The following is a 21056-nucleotide window of genomic DNA, read 5'->3' as shown; positions in this document are numbered from 1 at the left end:
TTTTTGGAAGCTCTTGGCCCCCCACCAATTAATATTAGTGGTCTGCCGTGATGTAGTTGCCCTTTTAATGTTTTTTTTTGTTGTTGTTGTTGTTTTTCAGCTTTTAAAACCGATCTCCGGTAAACTTAAAACCCAATGGGACATGGGTATAGAGCAAGCTAAAGAAGCGATATCTATGTCTAAGGAGGAGAGGAAGGATAAGTTTACTTTCATCTACATCAAGGACCGTCCCCATCTTAACCCTAAAGTATCCGGGGAAGCGGCTATCCCCGTGGAGGCTAACAATGAAGAAGATGATGAAGAAGACGAGCCACCAGAGAGCCCCAAGAAAGATGATGAAGTGCCCAGCAAGAGGCGGAGGGCGTCCAGGAATTCATCTTCTAGCTGTCAAGACACTGACCCTGATTGGAAAACCACTACCGCGAGCTCGGAGCCGAAAAGTGGCATGACGTCACCTCCGCAGAAAAGGAAATCCGGAGGGCACGGTGCAAGAGGAAGAAAGGGAGATGCTGTGAACCAGTTTCTAGTATTTTGCCAGAAGCACAAAGACGAGGTTGGTCATCCGTGTTTTCCTTACCTTGCGGCATTAGTTTCTTAGTATTGCACATGGTTTATTTGGGGATTCTTTTATTTTAACAAACTTGACATAAATGTATAGCACAAGTGACTATAAGAAACGGTTTCTTCATGTATGAGCCATATCTTTCTCACCTCTGCCTCCTAAATTCATCATTCACTTTAATACTGCTAAAATCTGTCTTGAGAGAGAAGATGGGATTTTAAGTTCACTGAGGGATCAGGTTACAGCTGCTTATAGATGTTCATGGAGAGGCAGAAGCACACACTGACTGTGCTTCTGCTTTTTATTGTTTAGTTTACCCCAGAGCTGGGCTCACATCTACACTGCTCAGTACTGCTGTGTAATGTTTTTCCTGCTGCTTCTGAGGATGTTTTGCATAGAAACCAGAGAGCAGGAATCCCCTCTCGTGTGTAGTGTATGGGAAACCTCATAGTAGCTAGCCTCCACCACGGCATTTATTCGGAAAAGTCACAGGAAACTGACCACTTTCAGGTGATAGTAGTGTATGATACAAAGCAAATGCCACATTATCCTCCAATCTTGATAGGTGATGTCACAGCTCACCTCCTCCTCCTGTACATTGACTGATAACACCTCTATATACAGTAGATAACACAGGATCCACCATTCACAATAGGTGATGTCACAACTCACCTCCTTCTCTTGTACAATGACTGATCACACCTCTATATACAGTAGATAACACAGAATCCACCATTCACAATAGGTGATGTCACAGCTCACCACCTCCTGTACAATTACTGATAACACCTCTATATACAGTAGATAACACAGGATCCACCATTCACAATAGGTGATGTCACAGCTCACCTCCTCCTGTACAGTGACTGATGACACCTCTATATACAGTAGTACAGTAGGTTACACGGGATCCACCATTCACAATAGTTGATATCACAGCTCTCCTCCTCCTCCTGTACAATGACTGATCACACCTCTATATACAGTAGATAACACAGGATCCACCATTCACAATAGGTGATGTCACGGCTCACCTCCTCCTCCTGTACAGTGACTGATAACTAGTGATGAGTGAACATGATCTGATAACGCGTTTAGAGCATGTGAGTATCTTGGGCATGCTCGGATAATTCGAGACCCTGCAGCTGTATGATTAGTGGCGGTAGACAGCCGCTACACATGCCTTTTAGGCAATTCCCTCATGTATTGAGGCTATCTACTGCCGCGAGACATGCAGCCGAAGGGACTTGATCATGTTATCTGAGCACGTCCAAGATACTAGAATAACACCCGAGCATGCTCTAATAACACGTTATCTGAGAACGTTCGCTCATCACTACTGATAACACCTCCATGTACAGTAGATAACACAAGATATGATCTAACATTCACAACAGGTGATGTCACAGATCACCTCCTTCAGTACAATGACTGATGTAGTGATGGGCGAACCCCTGGATGTTCGGGTCTGGCGGAACAGTCACTTGAATGGGGGGGCCAAATATCCAGTGTTTGCCATGTTGTCATGTGCATGACAGCGTGGCAAACACTCCCTTTGATCGGCGGTAAACTCATTACCACAGGTGAGAGAGCCGCGGCTCCCACACTATCATATCGTGAGCACGCAACTGTGACTGGAGGTAAAAAGTTTACCTCCGGTCACTGGCTTCGGCTGACGGGACTACTACTCCCATCAGCTTATGCCTGCTGCTTATAACACCAAGAGCAGGCGGCGGCTGATGGGAGTATTTATCAGCCGGCACCTGCGCTGTAAATAAATAAATAATTTAATTTTTTTCTTTTTTTTTTTAAAGAAAAGGTGTTGGTTTCCACTGTATTTTTTTGATAACCAGTAAGGCAAAACTGACAGCTGTGGGCTGCAACCTTCAGCTGTCCGCTTCAGCAAGATTGGTTATCAAGAATAGAGGGATCCTCACACCATTTTAACTATTTAAATACTGTTAAAAAAATGGCTTGGGTCCCTTCCCCCCCCCCCCCCCCCTCCCATTTTTAACAACCAGCCAAGCTAAAGCGGACAGCTGGGGGCTGTAAGGGGCCATGGATATTGCCCCCCTCAGCCTAAAAATAGCAGCCCGCAACAGCCCAGAAAAGGTGTATCTATTAGATGCGCCAATTATGGCACTTTGCCCCACTCTTCCTACTTGCCCTGTGGTGGTGGCAAGTCGGGTTCATATTTGTGGGGTTTATGTCACCTTTTGTATTATCTGGGGACATCAAGCCCACTAATGGAAAAGCTTCTAGAAGAGACCCATCCATTACTAATCCTATAGTAGTACAGTAAATAAAGACAAAGCCAGAATAAAGTCCTTTATTTGAAATAAAAAAAACACACTTTTACTTTATTTTAAAATAAGTTATACTCCCCTAACGCCCATTATAGTGAATCCAAAGTTTCCTGTAATAAAATAAGATGTATCATTTCTCCTTGCGGAGAGTGACATGCTAAGCATGTGGAGATGAGGAGACTTAAAGCCGCAATGCTCCTCTGGGAAATATGCAAATTGTCTCTTCAGAGAGCAAGTGGACTAGAACTCTAGTGCCACCTATTGGAAGTAGCGATCCTAACAGTCAATGTCGACCCGTTAACGAGCCTTGTCTCATGACTTGGGATAAAAGCCAAAACAGAATCTCAATTTGCTGACACTGTAATACTGTAATAAAATAAAAAACGATATCCCTCACCTGTCCAATGTTCTGTCCCACGCCATAATCCATGTCCGCGATAAACAGTTTTCAAGCTGAACGGTGCCAAGATACGACCATCCAGGCTGAGAACCACATCAGAAACGATCGGCCTCCAAGACGACCATTTCCAAATGATTCAGTTATGCTATTGTGGAACCCCTAAAGGCCAATGACAAATTTGCACGCTTCTGGTTTAATTTCACAAGGGCGATCGGGGACCTCCTGGGCGATCAAGCATTAGACCTCTGTTTTACCAATCTGCAAGACTCTGCCACCTGGGCCTCTGTCCACACCTCCACCAACTTCTAAATCTACTCTATGGTTTCATCCTATGCCAGCTTTAGGTGTAAGTTGTAATATGGCACTGTCTGCTAGGTGGTGCACATCGTTAGCTGTTCTAGGACACCCTTCCCCGGTCATGTGTCCCCTTAATGCTATTACAAAAATTGGGATTTCTTTATCTCTTCATTGGGGGACACAGGTAACCATGGCTGACACTAGGCAAAAAAGGAAAATGGCTCCTCAGCAGTATACACCCACCGACGGGCGCCAGGTACCTCAGTTTAAGCTTAGTGGCTGTAGGAGGTGGACCTGGATCTGCTCCCAGATTTGCATTTTCCTTTGAAGATTCTGTGTTTGATAATCTTTCATTTTATTTTTCAGGTTCCTTTTTCTTAGGGTAACGGGGTGTAATTTCTCACCCTGTTTTCCCGTACGTATGCGACCAAGGGAGCAGTGTTGTGTCCCCCACACCGCCCACTCTCAGACCCACAGGCAGGACTTTATTCCCTGTCACCCTTACGGGTGATTCCGGTGGCCAGTCCTTGCCTTTTCCCCTCCTCACCCCTCTCCTCGGAGAGGGCTGGGAGGAAGACGGCGGTTACCAGCGGTGACCTTCCCCCTTCTTTTAAGGGATTGATGCAGTCTTCTGCACCATCTTGCCCACGGCGTATCAGACAATTGCAGGGGGCTTTTTTGATTTTGGTCGGCCGGCAGATCTCTCAGGTTGTTCAAGCCCCCAGCATTTCAGCCAATAGGATGTTAGCTTTTCCTTTCACCGGCCGGCAGACTTAAGCCTGCGGGTGACGCAGTGAGCCTGCATCTGGCTTAGTACGTCACCATATTGTGCGCTCACTGCAGACCAGAGGACGCTCTGCACACGGGGGGATACCGCTGTATTCTGCGCTTCTCAGATTTGCCGATTCTCTGCTCACAGGGGAACACGGCTTTCACAGCTTTTTCTGCTGGTCATCGCTGGCATCAGGTATGCTCTGATTCTTTTTGTCTGGGCTCCTTCTCAGCAGTATCCCCAAGGCTCAACTTATGCCCAACCTTTGAGAGGTTTCTTCATGCCCCTCTAAGGCCACTGTAATTCACTACGCCTGTGCACTCTGCAAAAAGAAGTGGTCTTCAGGCCAGCCCTCCCCCCTTCTGCCAGTCCTGCAGCCCCACCACCATGTCTGCCCCACACGAGCCCTCTAACACCTGGGATGAGAGCACACCCCTCCCTCCAGAGTGGGCTGTTGCCATGTCTGTCAGTCTCCTACCTGACAAAAGTTTCACAGTCCCTGGTCCAGGTCCTGGAGCGACTTCCACATTTTTCTAAAGCCACAAGTGCTTTAAACACCTCCAACGGTGATTCACACGCACCTGACTGCGACCTTCACAGGGACAAATTGGCTTCAAAGGAAGCGGTCTCTTTCCAGTTCTTCCTCTGGTTCTCCGGTCCCTCTGCATACTCCTGGATGCATTCTTCACCCCATTATCCCTCCCCGGAGGCGGATTTTAGGTCGGATGGGGATTCTAAGTCGAGTCCGATACGGACCAGACCTCAAAGTTGCAGGATATAGTACATAGCCTCATCTTGGCAATTACCCAAACTTTGAGCCTAAAGGAGGACGAGGCACCTGCTCAGGAGCACTCCGTTTCCTTCAAACGGGTAAAACGTCCTTCCCAGAATTTCCCTAATCACAGGAAGTTTGAAGCAATCTTATCTAAACACTGGGAACACCCTGAGAATCGTTTCCCAGGAAGGAAGCATCTTGACATGCTCTATCCCTTTTAGTCCAGACCTCATTGGTAAGTGGGCAGAATCCCCTAACGTGGATCCACCGGTTTCTCGCCTGTTTTCTAAGACAATTGCCTCTACCGGACGGTGCATCTCTTAAGGATTCTACGAATAGACAGATTGAATCCTTGGCTAAATCGGTTTTGAAGTAGCTGGTGCCTCCCTCTGCCCCATTTTTGCCTCCCCTGGGTGACAAAGTCTGTCTACCTGGGTAAAAATGTTTAATCCGGGTATTCTAGCGGCAGCTCCTCCGGAGGAGATGGCGGATTTGGCAGGTCAGATTACCCATGCCGGCAAATATCTTTTGTCTGCTTCCTTAGATGCGGCAGGTTGCTCTGCCAGGGCTTCTAGCAACATCTTTGCTATACACCGCATCCTCTGGTTGAAAGCGTGGAATACAGATCCACCATGAAAAAAGTTCCTCACTGGTCTAGCCTTCCAGGGCTCTAGACTTTTCGGGTCCAAGCTGGATCAAATAATTTCGGATGCTACCAGCGGGGAGAGCACCTTGCTGCCTCAGTCCAAACCTAAGCACCCTTTCAATATGAAGCGGTCTCTTCAATTTTGCTTCTTTCGGCCCCTCTTCTTCAGGGACCTCCTCACAACAGGACCGCTCTTCTGCCCAGGGGGAAAGGAAGAAGCCGTCCTTCAAACCAGCTTCTCACTGGCGAACAAAGAGTCGCTCTTCCAAGCCTTCAGGATCTTGCGCCAACAGGTTCAACTCGGCTTGACGGGTCTCCCCTCACCCTGGAATCTTTCCAGGGTGGGAGGCCGACTTGTTCTCTTCCAGGACGCATTGGTTGTCGGTGGTCGACGCCTGGGTCAAAGAGAGAGTCACTTCTGGTTACAAAATCCACTTTTCTCTACCCCCTTCCCCAGGAAAGCATTTCTTTCCGTCTCTCCCGCCAAGACATCCGTTTCAGGCTGTCTGTTCCCTGCTAACAGTTTTCAGGGTTCTACTCCCAATCTTTTCGTAGTCCCGAAAAAAGACAGATTGCTCAGTCCGATTTTGGACTCAAGCGACTGAACCGTCATGTTCGGACCCACCGTTTCAGGATGGAGTGCATTTCTGCAATGCAAACATTTTGGCTTAGTATCAGAGATTCCTACGGTTTGCAATCCAGGAGAATCCTCATCAGTTCACGGCCCTTCCTTTCGACCTGGCCTCTGCCCCCAGAGTGTTCATGAAGGTCATGGTAGCTGTTTTTTTCCATCCTTCGAAGGGGATTCTCCTAATTCCTTACTTGGACAATCTTCTGATCAAGGGGCCGTCCTGCCGAGACTGCGACCAGAGTCTTCTGCTCTCTCTGGACACTCTAATCCAACTCGGATGGATGATCAACAGAGAGAAGTCCTCCTTGACCCTAGCTCAGCACCTGGTGTTCCTGGGTATGAGGTTCGACACAACCAAAGCCTGTGTCTTCCTTCCAAAGGAGAAGTTTTCATCCCTCTGCCAGGCGATCCACACGCTAAAGCAACCAGCTCCTCTTCCACTACACTCCTGCATGAGCGTTCTGGGAAAGATGATTGCCGCCATGGAAGCCGTTCCGTTTGCCCAGTTCCATACCTGTCCTCTTGAGCTGGCCTTCTTGTCGGCTTGGGACAAAATGACCGTCTCCCTGGATCGGCCCGTGCTTCTGCTTCAAGATGAGGCAGTCCCTGACCTGGTGGATGCTATCAGCCTCAGTCCTACGCGGGAAGTCCTTTCTTCCTCTCCAGTGGCAGGTCGTCATCACCGACGCCAGTCTCCTCGGTTAGGGAGCTTTCTTTCTACATCACACAGCACAGGGCCGCTGGAACGCCCAAGAAGCCACTCTCCCCATTAATCTCCTTTAGATCTGAGCAATTTTCCTTGACCTTCGCCGCTGGCAGACCCACCTCACAGGCCAGCTGCTCTGCATACAGTCGGACAACGACACGGCCGTGGCTTACATAAATAATGTAATAGGATCTTAACCTTGTCCTTGGCGCGCTCCAGCATGTTCCTTTTGAGCCCATTCAGGATATTTTGTTTTCTCTCCTGTCATGGAAAGTTGCCTTTTTAGGCACCATTACAACCATCAGGAGAGTTTGTTAGCGGCATTGTCCTACCGTTCCCTGTTCCTGATTCTACATCAGGACAAGGTAGTTCTCAGGCCTGTTCCCTCCTACCTAAGGTGGTCTCTTCATTTCACATCAATGAAGACATTGTCTTTCCTTTTCTATGTCCCTCTCGGGTCCATCCCCTGGAGAAGTCCCTCCACAAGATAGATCTGGTCAGATCTATCTGAGTCTACCTCTCAAGGACTGCTTCCTTTTGTTAATCCGATGCCCTTTTCGTCCTCTCTGAAGGTCGTCGTAGGGGGCTCCCAGCTTCTAAGTCCACTATTGCTTGTTAGATTCGTTTGGCAATACTGGAGGCATGCCACGTTCAGGACATACAGCCTCCTCCGAGGGTGAATGCTCACTCCACTCGGGCCGTGGGGGCTTCCTGGGCCGTTCGTCACCAGACCTTGGCTCTACTGATTTGTAAGAACGCTTCCTGGTCGTCCTTGCACACCTTTTGCGAGATTGTGCGGGGTTCATACCCATACCTCGTCTGATGCAGGCCTGGGAAGGAAGGTGCTGCAGGCGGCGTTTACGCACCGGCTGACCGAAGTCCTTTTTCTTTGCATTCTTTCTGTTCCCACCCTTGGGACTGCTTTGGGAAGCCCCATGGTTACCAGTGTCCCCCAATGAAGCAGTAAAGAGCGATTTTTGGTACTCACCGTAAAATCTTTCTTGGAGCCTTCATTAGGGGATCGCTTTTGGGTCTATGGGCCTTTGTTGTTGGGTTGGTACATATGTTGAGTTTGGGTTGCTTCTCCTACTGCTTTAAGATTGAGATACTTGGTGCCTGTCGGTGGGTGTATACTGCTGGGGAGGAGCTATTTTCCTTTTTTGCCTAGTGTCGGCCTCCTAGCGACAGCAGCATACACCCATGGTTACCTGTGTCCCCCAATGAAGACTCCAAGAAAGAGTTTTTAAGGTGAATACCAAAAATCCCTCTTTTTGTACTTGCTGTAAAATCCCTATCTCGTTGAAAAATGTTTAGAATTGAGAGTCCTCAATCTACTGGCTAACACGGTACCAAGATATATATCTTTCCTGTATCTCGTTGAATACAGTGGTGGTGGAGAATCCCCTCTGTCCTTGGTCCTGGGGTCCGTTCTGGTTGTCTGTGATTTTTATTTCCTGGTTTCAAGTGATATTGATTCCTAGTTTTGTTTTTCCTAGTGAATGTTTTTTGTGTTACTCTCCCACTGCTTTGGCACTAAGCCTTGCTCCTGATGTCTGAGGAGCAGCGGGTATAGCTCACCAGGTGTCGCCGCCAAAGCTTTTTTTTTTTTTTTTTTTTTTTTACTTCTACTCGATGGCAAGCTTCCTTTCCGCAAGTCGTATACCTGTTTCCTCCCCCAATGTAGTCAACGAGAAAGGGATTTTGCAAAGGTCAACTGAAAAAAAACAATCAGTGTATGCTGTTAAATGGTAAAAAATGGGTGATGTGTAGCATTTTAAATAAAACCCTCACTGTCCGTATCGTATAAGGTTGGAGTTCCTCAATTGTCAGTGCCACACGTGTATGTAGAAGGATTTGCCGTGATTTTTGTGAACTCTTCCCCCTTCTCTCCCTTCCCTAGGTAATAAGCGAACATCCCGACGCTTCCAGCGAAGAGATCGAAGAGTTACTCGAGTCACAATGGAACATGCTCAGCGATAAACAAAAAGCCCGCTATAATACAAAGTTTGCCATAATCACCTCGCCCAAATCTGAAGAAGACTCTGGTAAACATGATACTGCACTGTACTCTAAGGCATTTAAATAGCTTTCATCATGCTTTTAAATGGGAGCAAAAAAAACCCCACCTTTCTACTAATCCCTTTTACTATATCTATCGGCCATTGTTTTGTATGTTCCCGCTGACGTAGTTACATCTCCTCCTCGTCCTCCTCTTCTATTGTTTTACGTATAACGCAGATGTAGAGTCTATTTTATAGCAATGAAAAAAAAAAAAGCCAACGGGAGGAAAGAAAAAAAAAAAAAAAAAAACAACAAAAATCCTCCCTTTCCTGGTTTTTACATTTGGCCGAGATGCTTTCCGCCATATTGGAAGCGTCTGTACCAATTTTTTTTTTTTGCGCCTGACTGCATATTTTTAGTTCAATTTATGTAATTATTCATTTTTCTTACTAAAGGAATTATACACACACGTTGTGGTTCTGCCGCAGCTTTTGCTGCCATTTTTAGTTAGAAAAAAACAAAAATGGCACCCACGATGGCTATACGACCCGAATATATTCTGTATAATATGTACGGCCGTTATCTGGAGCTGTAACCCGCCTCACCGTTATAACGCTGCTGTTTCCTGTAACCGCCGTTTAGTTAGCTCTTTATTGAAAGGTTAAGTGCAATGCCTTTAAGACCACTTCATTAAAGGGGCGCCTTCACACCTTATGTAAAATGTACATTTGTCTGTGGGCGGTTGACGTAAGTGGATAAGTCTGCTCGCCCCATAAAATAAATGTTCCTTGTGTTGTCCCTCTGTTACTCCTCCTGGAAATGGGGAGTGTAGGTTTTTTTTCTTATGGAGGCTGCAAATTATCTCTCTGGCAGTCCCTACCACCCCTTCTAGACTCAAGTCCGTGGTCTCTGACCCAGACCCTTGTTCTGCGCTGATGAGGGGCAAGTACCGTGAAACATCTGAATGCAGATGGAAGGAGACTTGGTCTTCGTTGTGTTGCAGACATTGACTCCAAGGACACTTTTTTTTTTATTTCCCCTTAAATGCATTTAGGGCTAAAAAAAATCATTTTTATAATTGGGCTACGTTAGAAATTTTGCACCTTTTTTTTCTATAGCCTTCGTATTGCATTTCCTATTTCTGGCTGCAGAATGAGTTAACTGAGAATTCATCAGTGAGTTCCCTCTCATTGACGGATTGGAGAGTTTTTGTCTTTTTCTGAGATTACCATAGACCACAACAAAGTTGAATGCTCTGGGAAACAGCCTGTAAAAGTCAAATTGTGCTAAATTGTTAATGAAACCCAATTGTTAAAAAAATATTTATTATAGCCCCAAATATATACATTTTTATAACAAAAAAATGCCAATTAGTGCTTAACCCCCTTAAGATTGCTATTTCCTAAAGGTGGCACAAGAAGTCCAGCTTTTTTTTTTTAAATAAAAGTGGATAGATAAAACACCTAGAAGTGAATGAAGGAGGAGTAACAGAGGATTAAGATTTCTAACAAAAAATGCTCCAGCAAAAGGGAAAACTATAATGTCATGGGAGAAAAAAAATCAGGGCTGAGTCTACAATTAAAGGAAAACAAGTTTAATCTAAAAATATTATCCTTGGTTACCACCGCAATCAGAATAAGACATAAAATAATGTTGAACAGCAGTGAAAAAGCACATTAAAACAATTGGGGTGGCTGATTTTGATTTTCACCCTCCCCCCACCCAAATAAGAGGCCATAAAAAAATAGCACCACTATGGGGCATGTATATAAAGCACCACTTTTCACTCACAAAACAACCCCTTATGCTGCTACGTGAACAGAAAACTTTAAAATTACGGCTTAAAAATGCTGCTTATTAAGTGGTCAATAAGGCTAAAAAAAAAATACAAGTCTCATTTCGAAATAATCCATTATGAGTTAAAGGGTTATTCCCATCTTCCTAGATATCAATATTGTCAGATAGTCCTCGTAAAAACAATCACTTTTGCAATTTACTGCATGTTAAAATTTTCATCTGTTCCTGAGATATTAACACTAATGCTTCTAACTCGTTGCCTAGGAGACCGACCATCTCTGCTGCTTATCAGCCATGGTCGGTCTCCAGGGCAATGAGCTTTTAAACAAATGTTAATATCTCAAGAACGGCTGCAAATTTTAACAAGCAGTAAATTACAAAAGTGATTGTTTTTACGAGCTCTATCCATTATACTATGTGGGCAGTTATTTTATCCAAATGCAAATAGAGTTTTTTTTTGTTTGTTTTTTTTTTTTTAAACGGAGGGAAGAAACACTTCTCGGTGCAAGTACGATATAGAGGCGGCTGAACATGGGCGACAGTTTACATTTATCAATCTCTGATGCTCCTTTTTAGGAAATGAATATTTCAAGTTAATAGGATAAGTTTAAAAACCTGTTTTGGGGGTCTAGTAATGGGAACTAATTTCTGTTCCCACCCCTGATTAGTCTTTTATGGCATATATCTAGTTGTAAGACCCCTTTTTAAAGGGATTGTCCAGCTAAAGTGTAATTGCATGCCTTCATATGGCCTACTAATCTAGAGGAGGCCTCCATTGTCACAGAAACTTGGGTTTGTCAATCTGTTTGCTGGTATTTGGATTAGGCTGAGGAGCCGAGCCCGCACCATATCTTGTACATGCAGGCTGTGTTACACATCCGGCTTCTGCCTGTAGCAGCAGCGAGCGGAGCTAGCTCTAATCACTGCTGCTAACCCCTTTAAATGCTGCTGACCATTTCGAACAGCGGTATTTAAGGTGTGCGTTCCCTGACTCAAGCTGTAAGAGACTGAGATTTTAGCTATATACTGAGATGGTGGTATTGAAGTATATAGAACAAGTGATCGGACGATCACAGGTTCAAGTCCCTTAAGTATGAAAAAATAAAAAAAATGTTTTTGAAATATTTAAAAACAAATCCTAAAATTTCAAGAGACTTTTTTTTTTCCTGTTAAAAATATATGCATAAAAAATTGTCTCCTCATCCATACAAGTCCAATCTTTCTAGTTGTAAAGTTATGTAACCCGAAGCAAAAAAAAAAAAAAAAAAAAGGTAACTCCAAATCTACTACATATTGGGATAGAATCTTAGAGATGGGAATACCCCTTTAAGGCTCTTGGAAGAAGGGGAGTGAAAATAAACAGCTGAACTTTGCTGCGATGGGAAGAGATGGGTTAAGACTTTTTTTTTTTTTTAGCTGGACAACCCTTTAATTTTCAATTTTCTTTACCTCTTGTGTCCTTAAAGGGGAATTCCCATTTCCAAGATCCTATCCCAACATGTAGTAGATGTAATAATATTAGCAAATACCTCTAATTAGAAATGTAGTATAGTTTTTCTGATTTGCTCTGTCTCTTTCCTCATGGGCAGACATTGCAGGAGCTTAGGTATCCATGGTTACGACCACTAGCAACTAGCTAACTGTCACTTCATCAGTGGATGTAACCATGGATACCTAAGGTCCTGCAATGCCTTCACATGAGGAAAGAGACAGCGAATAAAAAAAAAGACTATGCTACACTTCTAATTGAAGGGATTTGCTAATATTATTACACTTACTACATAATGGGATCGGATTTTGGAGATGGGAATTCCTCTTTAAGTCGGCTTAATACCACACCCAGGGTCCAGCATAAAGTCTTTTTAGGTTATAAAATGCTGCTATAAGGCCCCCCCCCCCAAAAAAAAATAAATAAATAATACAATGAAATGTGACTGTAAATGACACGAGACCGTCAGCCGGTCCCCTTCACATACACAAAGGGGGCCGGCATCCTGGCAAGTCTGTAAATTGGCGCTGGTCCTTCAGAAGAAAAATGTCTCTTGTAGGTAGCGACCCATAAAAAACTTTACTTTGTATCTCAGGCCACCCTAAAAGCATTTCTGGCGGTCCGTCCTCCCGCCCCCTTTGATCATAGTATCTCACCATTGGAGCAGTGAATTTTTTTTTTTGCCCTTTTTCTCAGCAATTTGTCATGGAATATTGGCGAACAATGAAACAAAAAAAACTTCTGTATCCTTCCAAGGTACAAAGCAGAAGAGCGCCACGGAGGACGTCGAGCGAAATGTGTGCGAAGAGCGACCAGAGAGGAGATCAAGAAGTAAATGAAATTCATGTTGTCCGTTCACTTCCGATCAGAAATGGAATTCTTTGTAAATGGAGCGTAGAGATGGGTTCTTCTAACTTCTTTATTTTATGTTTTTCCCCAATTTATTATTTTTTAACCCTTTTTTTAAAAAAAAAAAAAAAACACCACTCACAACTGCATGTAATATCACAAAGTTGCAGAGTTTGGTTCAGCATCTCTTTTGGATATATATATATATATATACTCCCGTCCAGTTAGATATTAAGCCGAGTCCGGTGCCGAGGAGCTCGCTTTCTCCGAGGTCGCCGGCTTCTGGACACACACTTGTACTTTTTACTGTCGTACGGCTTCCTTATGAAGAGACTGCTTGTCAAAAAAAAATATATATATTTTTTTTCTTTTTCTGTTCTCGTGGTTCTTTTTCCCCTTTCCCCTTCGTTGTGCAGTCACACGTTGTATCGGCACAGTGGTCCTCCCTAATGGTAAACCTGTCCATCCTAATAAACAAAGTCATTTCATCTGTTTTTTCTTACATGGAGTAACTATAGTGGTTGTTGCAACTATGCTAGCTATGTCCGAGATGACAAAAGTTTCCTTCCCATTCTCTTCTTCCTTTGTGCGCGGGGCGGACACTTATCCGAGTCGCATGTATTACCGGAAAAAATCACGCTAAACACAGTGATGATGATGATGATGATGATGACGGAAGGAAAACTGTGATTATTTATATGCTGTGCATCCGACGCTTTCACTTTCTTTAAGGTTTTAAATGGGTGACCTTAGCCAGCAATAAATAAAACAATTGACCTTTTACCTGGCGTTGCTTTACGTCCTGTCTTTGTGCACACTACACATACATACGAGCCACCTAGTAGCCGAAAAAGTACAAGGAAAAACCACAGCGCCGGATGAATTCCAGATAAGTGCACCTTTTAATGCAACACTGTGCCGATTTATCTTGTGTATCCATGTGTTTCCAATTTCAAGCAGAGATGACATTTATTTGCACCGTTTTGCATTCTGCAGCTTCTGTATTGCGCTGTCTTGCTTTAGCTGCAGAGTGAGTTAACTGAGAATTGGTCAGATGGGGAGTTTGTCTCTTTTTTTTTTTTTTTTTTATATTGTGATCACCTCTTGCCTGATTTATGACCACATCAAAGCTCAATGTGCAGGAAGCCACAACCTGTTAAAATGATAAATATTAATAATAATTTAGAATAATGGAAAATGCAAACTTTATAACTAAACTCATTTGCAAGAAATGGACAACCCAGTACCATGCACATAGTAAGATTTGGAATCGTATAAAATAGCGCTAATTACTCCCTATTTCCTATACATTGGCTGGCTTGATATGAACCAGCCAGCCCCCTCCGCGCACACATCCTGCATAGCTCCACCAGATATTTTGAAATTCCCCAGTGCTCTGGTTTTTCCTTTTTTTTTTGGTGTCCTAAATGGATTCACTCCCAGGGTTGATAGATGGGGGGGGGGGGTCTGGTGATCGGCTCATTTGCCCCCTTTGTTGTTTAGCAATCATGCACCTAGACCCCCTAGGGTTCAAACTTTAGACTTTAATGTATGATCCATTTGGCAGGGTACCAAAAATAATGCATTAAAAGTGCAGTATGCCCCCACCTCCCACCCCCAGACTGGCAGAAAATGTTGTGCTTTCTCCATGGAAAAGCCAATTGGGGCAGCTCTGGCAATTGTTGGCGTACCAATGGATCATACATTTATGGCGTAAGCCTCGGACCTGTCCGCTGGGGACTGCTTTGCTGCTATCATCTTTTACATATATGCAGGAAAAAAAAGGCCTACTTGCTATTAGATCTGGCATATAAAATGTGACCGAATGTTATATGAGGGGCTGGAGAGGAGCACCTTTCTTATTCCTGGGATTTTCATACACGTTTCACAACCTCCCTCTAAAGGTAGATTGCATGAAAACACACGAAGCCACATAGAGGCGGACGGCAAAGCCCCCGACGAGGAAGCGGCTCCTAGGAAGAGGCTCAGGACCCAGACTCAGAAGGTAACGTCTTTCCATCTGCCATAGTAGTAATATACTAACAAAGTAGATCTAACCCTGCAGCCGACGACGACATTGTGCAGCCGTTGGGAAGAAGCCCGTTGTATAACTGTGAACACAGAGGAAAAATATTACATTCACTGCCAAACTGATACAGCACATAATGGCGATCTTATGAGATTTGCTCAGTGACAAAAGGTTTGTCACTTGGCTTTAACCCTTTCCTAGTGTCACACTGGTAGACTTCAACAACATCGTGGTGAGCCTAAATCTCCAGGTTACTTTTACACAGGATCATTCTTCTTTATGCAGAACAAGTGCCATGTGACCGATTTAACGTAGCTTTACATCGGTTACCAAAGACTGGCGGAAGTCTAAATCAATCTAATCTAAATCAATCTTTATGGACAATCATTTTATTTATTTATTTCCGTAAATGCATGTCTTTTGGGCTAAAAAAAAATGATTTTGGCCATTGGACTTCATTAACAATTTCTCTTCCATAAGTGTAATGCTGGCTGCAGAAGGAGTTAACTAAGAATCCATGAGTGAGCTCAGTCTGATGGGAAAGTTGGCAAAATTTTATATGTCTTTCTTGGCTCTGCTGTGCTGATTTATGACCACATCAAAGTTGAACGGCTTTTACAGGCCTTGTTCAATCAACTTTGATGTGGTGTGGGATCCTAAAACAGGAGGGTTTTTTTTTGTCCAGTGCATCCATTCCAAAGAAAAACTGCCTGAGGAATCGCTGAAGACTACCTCTTTATGTCTATTGTCAAACCACTTTGTTCTTCATCTGTTCTGTGTTTTTGATAGTTTTTTTTTGTTCCACTTTGGGCAAAAAAGCTCATGCTCCAAACTAGGTGCCGTCCAATCAAAATGCTGCAAAAAGTCTTTTAAAACCGCTTTTAGAAAATGAGAAACTCCTGAATGTGGAAGAGTTTCCAGAAGCGATTTCCACTGACGTTTTCGACAGTCTCAGGCTGTGTTCCCACGTTGTGTTTTCGCAGCATTTTTCCACTGCGGAAAAGCTTTCAAAACGCATCCCATTATTTTTAATGGCGTTCCGCATTGTTGTACCCATGCTGCTTTTTTTTTCCGCTGCATGTTCATTAATTTTGCAGAATTGCGGCGATTTTGCCGCTAAAGAATGGTATTGGGACGTATGACTAAAAACGCGAGAAAAACACAACAAATACGCAAAAAAAATGCAAGCGGATTTCCTGGCAAGGGAGTACGGTTTGGATGAGGAAAATTCTGCAAAGATTCTGCAACGTGGGCATATAGCCTTAAATGAGCTCATGACGTCTTACAGACAACAGTGGTATTTTTTTTTTTTTTCCTGAAACGTTTTATACGGGTTTTTTTTTTTTTTTTATGATATTTCGGGTTTTAAATAGATTTTTGGTTTTCATACTTTCATTCTTTTGTAGGAACCACAGCCTTGGGGAAGAGTCACACGGCGGACGAGGATCATGGCCTGGCCGTCGGCTCTCCTGACCTGATCTCTTCATGTATTCCTATGCAGCTGTCACTTTCTGGTCGGCAGAGCCGCCGGCCATTGTGATCGTTGCCCAAGTTATACTGCCGTCTGACTCCTTTTAGAGTTACAAGATCTCCCACCAGGCTGAGCTCACTGACAGATTCTTAGTTAACTCATTCTGCAGTCGGTGCAGCACAGAGACTAGGGAAGTCAAATGGTGCAAAATTCTTAATGAAACCCAATTTGCAAAAATGATTTAAGCCCCAAATACATGCATGTATGAAAAAATATTACCCCCTTAAGTTTTAAATGTACCCTCAACATTGTAGAAGCAACTGATCAAAGCCCCCCCATGTATTCTCACTGCTACAGTATATTACTATCCAATCTTGTAAGACAACAGATCCTGCTGCACCCGTCCAGACCCTATATATCCTATAAGTGTTATACCTCACAATAATCAGTCCTTCTAATAATAAAAATGTATAATAATAAAACCATATCCTGTCCTGTAGTACCACATGTAGCCGCAAGACCTCCGAATCGCTTGGAGAATCATTCACTCTTACATACTAATTTATAATACTACTGATGGGAGGGGTGGTTTTATTCCCACATTGCAACCGTTTTTATTGCAATTTTCCCCAATTTACCTCTTTAAAAATAAATACAAAATTAGATGCAGTTAACTAAAAAACAAACATAAAATTTAAATGCACTATACAAATGTAAAATCAACTATGGTAAATGCAGTAAAAAAAACTTAGAAATACAAAATTTAAATGCGCTTAAAAAGTGGAAAAAATACTTAAAAAATATTAAATGCACTTATAAAAATAAATACACTTAAATACACTTTCAAAAATTAAATGCTGTTAACTAAAAAAATGCTCTTAAAAAATAAAAAAAATCACTTAAATTCACGTAAATTAAATGCACTTAAAAAAAAATGCTCTTATAAAAGTAATAAGACTAAATGCAGTTAAAAAAAAAATTAAATAGTTTAAAAAAAATTAAACGCACTTAGAAAAAACAAACCTTCCTTTCTGCGTGCAGCGCTCTGCAGATTCTGGGTGAGTGAGATATTTCAGAGGTCTGCAGGATTGTTCTGCCCTTTCCAGCCGTGTGTATGCAGAAAACTGTTTGCAGAGATGACACAAATGGCGTTCTTTAGAAGTGGTACGCCGTGCAATATGTCTACATGGCCAGCACCGGATCTGTAGCAGCGGAAAGGATGCAGCTATCCAGTCCAAGCCTGGGGAAAAGGCCAAATGACCTCCTCCTTGCACAGATCTGTAAGTCACAAGGTTCCCGCAGATTTACTACCAGTGCAGACTGGAGTGGCGGCAGATTTCCTGGCAGATCGGGTGGCCTGGATCCCCGGGTATACACTGCACATATAAATGTGGCACCTTTACCCACAGCAGCCAATCCGATTGCTTAAGTCATTCTCTGACTATTGAAAACTTCTGGTGTTATTTTGTTTTTTTTCCCCAACTTTAATAAATCCCCCTAATGTCTCCGTAACACATTAGCAAGTTAAATCTGCAGCTAAGACCTTTTTTTTGCCATGAATAGACTCCAATTTCTCCATAATCCCATAAAGGAGACATTTTAAAAGGATAATAATAAGTTAAAAAAATTGTTTTTTTCCTACCATACCCCCCCCCCCCCCCCTTCTTGGAATCTCGTCAATGGAATGAGCTGTAATGTCTGGTTTACATATAAGCTCTACATTAATAAAACAGCAATCACAAGCCCGTCCTTCGATTCAGTCACCACAGATTTCAGTTTGTGCCTCTTTTTTTTTTTTTTTTTTTTTGTACCCCCTCCTTCTCCATGCACATCATGCTGCAGAGGTACAGCGTCATGTCACTTCCTGTTTACGCAGCTGCTGGTTGAAGGCTGCCCTTCTGCAGTGTGTCCGCTAGATGGCAGCCAAGGACAGGTGTACGGCATGATGGGACTATTCTTATGTTGCCCCCTCCCTGCCCCCCACGTCTCACCTATCGGCCGCTCATTTCATGCAGAAATAGGCTTTTAAGATACTGATGAACTGTAAGGTTAAGAAATATTGATCTTTTTTTTTTCTCCCCAAAACTCTAGAATGTGGAGACCAATAACGAAAAGTCCTCCAGACCCTGTCGTAGCAGAGAAAGCGCCCCCGTTAGGACCCAGACAGGTAACGCACATCATCTTCTCCAGATCCGATATCTTGTGACATTAATTCTACATACTGGCCATCTTCTATGAGAAAGACCACCCACCCAGAAGTTTACTTTGGCAAATATGGGTGGTCACCTTACAAATATATAACAATATATCAAAACATCTTCCAAGTGTGGTTTTCTGCACAGATTGACCCTTTTTTATAATTTATGATCACGGCTGGTCTGGCCTCTGAGACCCCTAATTTTGGGTGTTTGATTCAAGTCAGGACCAGCGGCCGGTCTCTACATCAGTCTGTAAATTTGGGTGTGTGGAGCCGACCCCACAAAAAAAAATATAGTATTAAAATGAGCTGGGTAATAGGGACACGTGTCCCCTGGAGGTTCCCCATGGTGTCTACCTGTCCAGCTTTGGTTTGATTGATGGGCCTCACTATACACGTATAAGGAGAGACCTGTCAATCAATCCAGCCTAACCTGCAGTCCTGGCTTGTTTCTGAGATTGTTGTGTTTTGTTTTTTTTTGTTTGTTTGCTTTTTGTTTAGAAGCTTTGCTGCATCATTTTAATTTCATAACACAGATCTACAAAAACATTTTCTTTTTGTAATCATCACAGGTGATTTTGTACTTTTTCTGAATCCTCTTTTTGTCCTGATTTAAAATATGTATATCGTTTTTCTGTAGCACGTATAGTTTCCACGGAGCAGCATCATTATTATAAGGTATAGGAAATATACTGGCAACATTAAGAAAACAGTAATCTACATATCAGGAAAGAAAAAAAAAATGCTTCACCTTACAAAACAGTTTTTATTGAACCAAAATAATTTCACATGCAAAATATGAGCAGAAATTAAAAGTGCTTGACATTAGACTGTCGTGGATACGATTTTTCAGGGTTGTCCCTATATAACATCCAACAGTAATATGCCATCATTGAGTCATTCCAAAAACCCTGGTAGCGGTGTTCCATTACTTCAATGTCCTGGTGAAACCTCTCGCCTTGTTCATCGCCTTCAACATATTCTGGAGATTTTTTTTTTTCCTAAGAAGTTTTCATAGATCCATGTGAAGCTCGATTCCTTATCATTTAGAGATAATTTCTGTGAAATGTGCTGGAGCCCGCATCAAAGCGGGGCTTCTGACCTCGGACGTACTGTCCCGTCCGAGGTCAGAAAGGGGTTAATTTGTCTCTGCCATGGCTTTCGCAAAGTTTTTAATCAATCCTAACTTTATTATGTAGTGGAGGAAGAAAGATTTTTGTTGGAGTAACTGAAGGATTATGCTGAACATTGTCTCTACCTGGAGCATAGATGTTTCTCTGTCCCCAATCACGACGCACATAATCTGTATTTATCCTGTCCCATAAATATAAGAGGCAACAATATTTTGTGAAACCTCCTTGCATTCCCATTAGCAGACCAATCACTTTCAAATTTTCACAGATATTCCATTGATGATGCGTATATTGTATAGCATCCAAAACAACTGACAATTTTCATAACTTTCCTTCAGATGACATGAGTGAGCAATAGGGATTGATGGTTTCATATTACCATTGTGAAGCAACACTGCTTTCAAACTTCTCTGGGATGAGTCAATAAACAATCGCCAATCTGCAACATTCAGTTCTTCAAAGAGGCCGTTCACATTGTTACAGTACATCATTGGTCCATCAACTAAATAATTGTGCTAAAGAGTTACTTCCGTTTCGGTAATAACACACTTTGACATCATCATGAAAATCCTGTTTCAACCTAGATGCAAGTAGTTCAGCTTTATCTTTTGAAAATGAAAGTTTTCTGATGAGATCATTTAACTCATGTTGAGTAAAGCATTCTGGCTGCTCGGCTGGTCCATCAGGTACATACTCATCTTGAATTGAGGTCTCCATGTCTTCGCCAATAGCTTCAGCTCCATAGTCTTCATATTCTAGTTCCAGACCATGGTGGTACAGGAACTGGCAAGGTACCATCATGTGGAACTGGACTAATCACAGATTCAAGTTCAGGGTAATTAATCTTATCTTATGTTTGTTCTTTGTAGAAAAGCCCTTCAGTTTGGCAAAACAAAAGTAGCAGTGATCCCTCTGATTTTTGGGTTCTCTCCAAATCATGGGAAGAGCAAATGGCATGGCCACTTTCCTCATATTCAATCAGGCATGAAGACCAT

General features: G+C 43.0%; 1 protein-coding gene across 2 annotated transcripts in view; it reads left to right on the top strand.

Annotated features, from left to right (window-relative positions):
• The window catches only part of NSD2 (nuclear receptor binding SET domain protein 2), a 113376-nt gene that overhangs the window by 32638 nt on the left and 59682 nt on the right, over positions 1 to 21056 (top strand). The window contains exons 5-9 of one of the 2 annotated variants that reach the window (XM_077280188.1): positions 101 to 553; positions 8996 to 9140; positions 13079 to 13213; positions 15136 to 15236; positions 18823 to 18898. In XM_077280188.1, coding sequence (XP_077136303.1) covers positions 101 to 553; positions 8996 to 9140; positions 13079 to 13213; positions 15136 to 15236; positions 18823 to 18898 — 910 coding nt within the window. The remainder of the gene's footprint in view (positions 1 to 100; positions 554 to 8995; positions 9141 to 13078; positions 13214 to 15135; positions 15237 to 18822; positions 18899 to 21056) is intronic. The other variant, XM_077280189.1, reaches the window with a different exon arrangement.

The sequence above is a fragment of the Ranitomeya variabilis genome, chromosome 1 (assembly GCF_051348905.1).
Source record: "Ranitomeya variabilis isolate aRanVar5 chromosome 1, aRanVar5.hap1, whole genome shotgun sequence".
NCBI classification, from domain to species: domain Eukaryota; kingdom Metazoa; phylum Chordata; class Amphibia; order Anura; family Dendrobatidae; genus Ranitomeya; species Ranitomeya variabilis.
This window is presented reverse-complemented; position numbering and strand designations above follow the sequence as displayed.